The 2,145-nt window shown below is 37.7% G+C and overlaps 2 protein-coding genes across 2 annotated transcripts in view; one reads left to right on the plus strand and one right to left on the minus strand.

Annotated features, from left to right (window-relative positions):
• Positions 1 to 2,145, plus strand: part of ZBTB25 (zinc finger and BTB domain containing 25) — a 35,003-nt gene that overhangs the window by 28,123 nt on the left and 4,735 nt on the right. The window lies entirely within an intron of this gene.
• On the minus strand, positions 416 to 2,123 carry AKAP5 (A-kinase anchoring protein 5). The gene has a single exon (XM_003797400.2). It carries the CDS (start codon positions 1,811 to 1,813, stop codon positions 545 to 547), a length of 1,269 nt encoding a protein of 422 aa, XP_003797448.1. The 5' UTR covers positions 1,814 to 2,123; the 3' UTR covers positions 416 to 544.

Genomic DNA, 2,145 nt, shown 5'->3' on the forward strand with positions numbered 1-2,145 from the left:
AAAAAAAAAAATGGATGTGATGTTAGCCTAAAGGCTGAACTATCATAAGGAAACCAAACTTTGTAACATCATAGGACATTAAAGAGCTTATGGCATACATAAGCACTCAGTAAATACATCTTCCTTCCCCAAAGCACTCCAATCTGCACATGCCATTTTAGCATCTTCCTGTATGTCACTTTGCATTGCAGTTGGTGCTGACTTCCTCCAATCCAGAAGTGACTTAATTTCAGTAGTAGAGTTTTATAAACTTATTCTTTAGTAATTGTACCTTTAAATTCCACAGATTAGCCAGGTGTGATGCTGTACACCTCTGGTCCCAGCTGCTTAGGAGACTAAGGCAAGAGGATCCCTGGAGCTCATGAGTTTGAAGTTGCAGTGAGCTATAACTATGCCACTGTACTCTAGCCCGGACTACGGAGTGAGAGCCTGTCTCAAAAAAATAATAATAATCCACAGATGACAAATTTTTCATTTGACTAAGAAATGCCACAAAAGTGTAAAATAATTCATCATTAATTTTTTTTCTCTCGTGATCTGGAGATTAAGTCACTGTAGAAGATTGTTTATTATCATCAGAGGCCATTTCATTAACCAGCTGTTCTATAGACAACTGGATAGCATTCTTGACAAGAGAAGAAGCTGTTTCTATTAAGAGTGTTTCATATTGTTCTGAAGTTCTACCCTCAAAACCACCATCATTATCAAAAACCCCTATTTGCTCATTTCCTATTGAAATTAAGAATTGCTTAGGGACATTTTTAGATTTTTTAACATCAAATTCACTGATTTCAGTGTCTGTAATAATAATAGCAATTGGCTCCATTTTTTTGCTTTCTTCTGACTTGGGTTTCTCTGCACTGATCCCATTTTCTTTAAAGTCTGATTCCTGGCTTGATTCAGTATCTTTTGGCTTATTCTCTTTAGCTACAATCTCTGTACTTTCAGAATTTATCCGGTTTGGTTTACTTTCTAGGCTACTGTTACTGGCTTCTCCCATAATCTGCTGATATGATGGGATTGCAGGTGACAGAGGAACATCGGAAACTGATTGCTGATGATCTGTTTCTACAATTTCAAATGGGCTTGCTTGCTGAGGTTGAATATCTTTTTCCTTGACTATTTCAATTTCTTTTTCGATAATGAGAGTTCCTGTTTGATCAGTAGAATGCCCATTGTCTAATCCAAGTTCTACTGAAATCACTTTTTCTCCAGAAATTAGGCTGTTGCTCACATTTGATTCACAGACCCCACCACCATTTTTCTGTGAGATGCCTTCAGGGGAAGCCTTGGTTGCTTGATCAATAGATTCGGTCTGAGTTTGACTATCCAAAGTTTTAGCCTTTCCCTGGACTTTGATGCTACAGCCTGAATCTTCTATAATTTTGGAGTGATTACTCCGTTTTGCCCCTCTTGAGAATTTTATACAGGGAATCTTAAGTCTGGATTTTGCCTTTTTCTTCGAAAGATCAGCATCCTCAGCCTTTATTTCAGGTTGCACTTCGGTCTCAAATGGCTTTTGCTGCTTTAAAGAATCTGATGTTTTCCTGCGTGTTACAAGACTTTTGATTGAGGCCCAGGCCCTCCCTGGGGTCTGTGGCTGATCAGAAGCTCCTCCTTCAGGGGGACACTTCCTTGCCACATCAGCAGCTTCAGAGTTAGCTTTGGGTTTCCGGACTTTGGCTGCCTTCTTTCTTCTCTTGAAGCAAAGCATGGATGCTTTTTTCTCCTGTATTTCATCCTGAGGACTACCTTCTGTTGATCTTTTCTCATCCTTGTTTTCTACTTGGATTTCAGAAACTATGGTCTCCATTTTTATCTTACACACTTTATTCTCTAGAAAACTATATTCTGTCTTTAGCAGGCTTTATAATGAAAAGGTGGACAAAATATCACACTAGGTAAAGTGTCTTCCAGGTGTCTTCATTCCTTTTGTCTGATTCTGTATAGTTATTTTAGGTGGTTTCTCTGGTACACAAATGCCTGGTTTCTTTATTGCTTGTCATTTCTCTCTTTAATTTCTTCATGAAAGCCCTTTACTGGATAAATTTTTGCTTTATTTAAAGTCCAACCTGATGAAAGAAAAGAGTAGTATTTTATTTCACCATGAGCCTGATATTTTCTTTTTTCTTTTTTTTTTTTTTT

The sequence above is a fragment of the Otolemur garnettii genome, unplaced genomic scaffold (assembly GCF_000181295.1).
Source record: "Otolemur garnettii isolate 467f Iridium unplaced genomic scaffold, OtoGar3 scaffold00115, whole genome shotgun sequence".
Lineage (NCBI taxonomy): Eukaryota > Metazoa > Chordata > Mammalia > Primates > Galagidae > Otolemur > Otolemur garnettii.

Bases quoted from the DNA above. Each gene is read 5' to 3' on its own strand.
- AKAP5 (XM_003797400.2), bottom strand. From the start codon at position 1,813: ATGGAGACCATAGTTTCTGAAATCCAAGTAGAAAACAAGGATGAGAAA.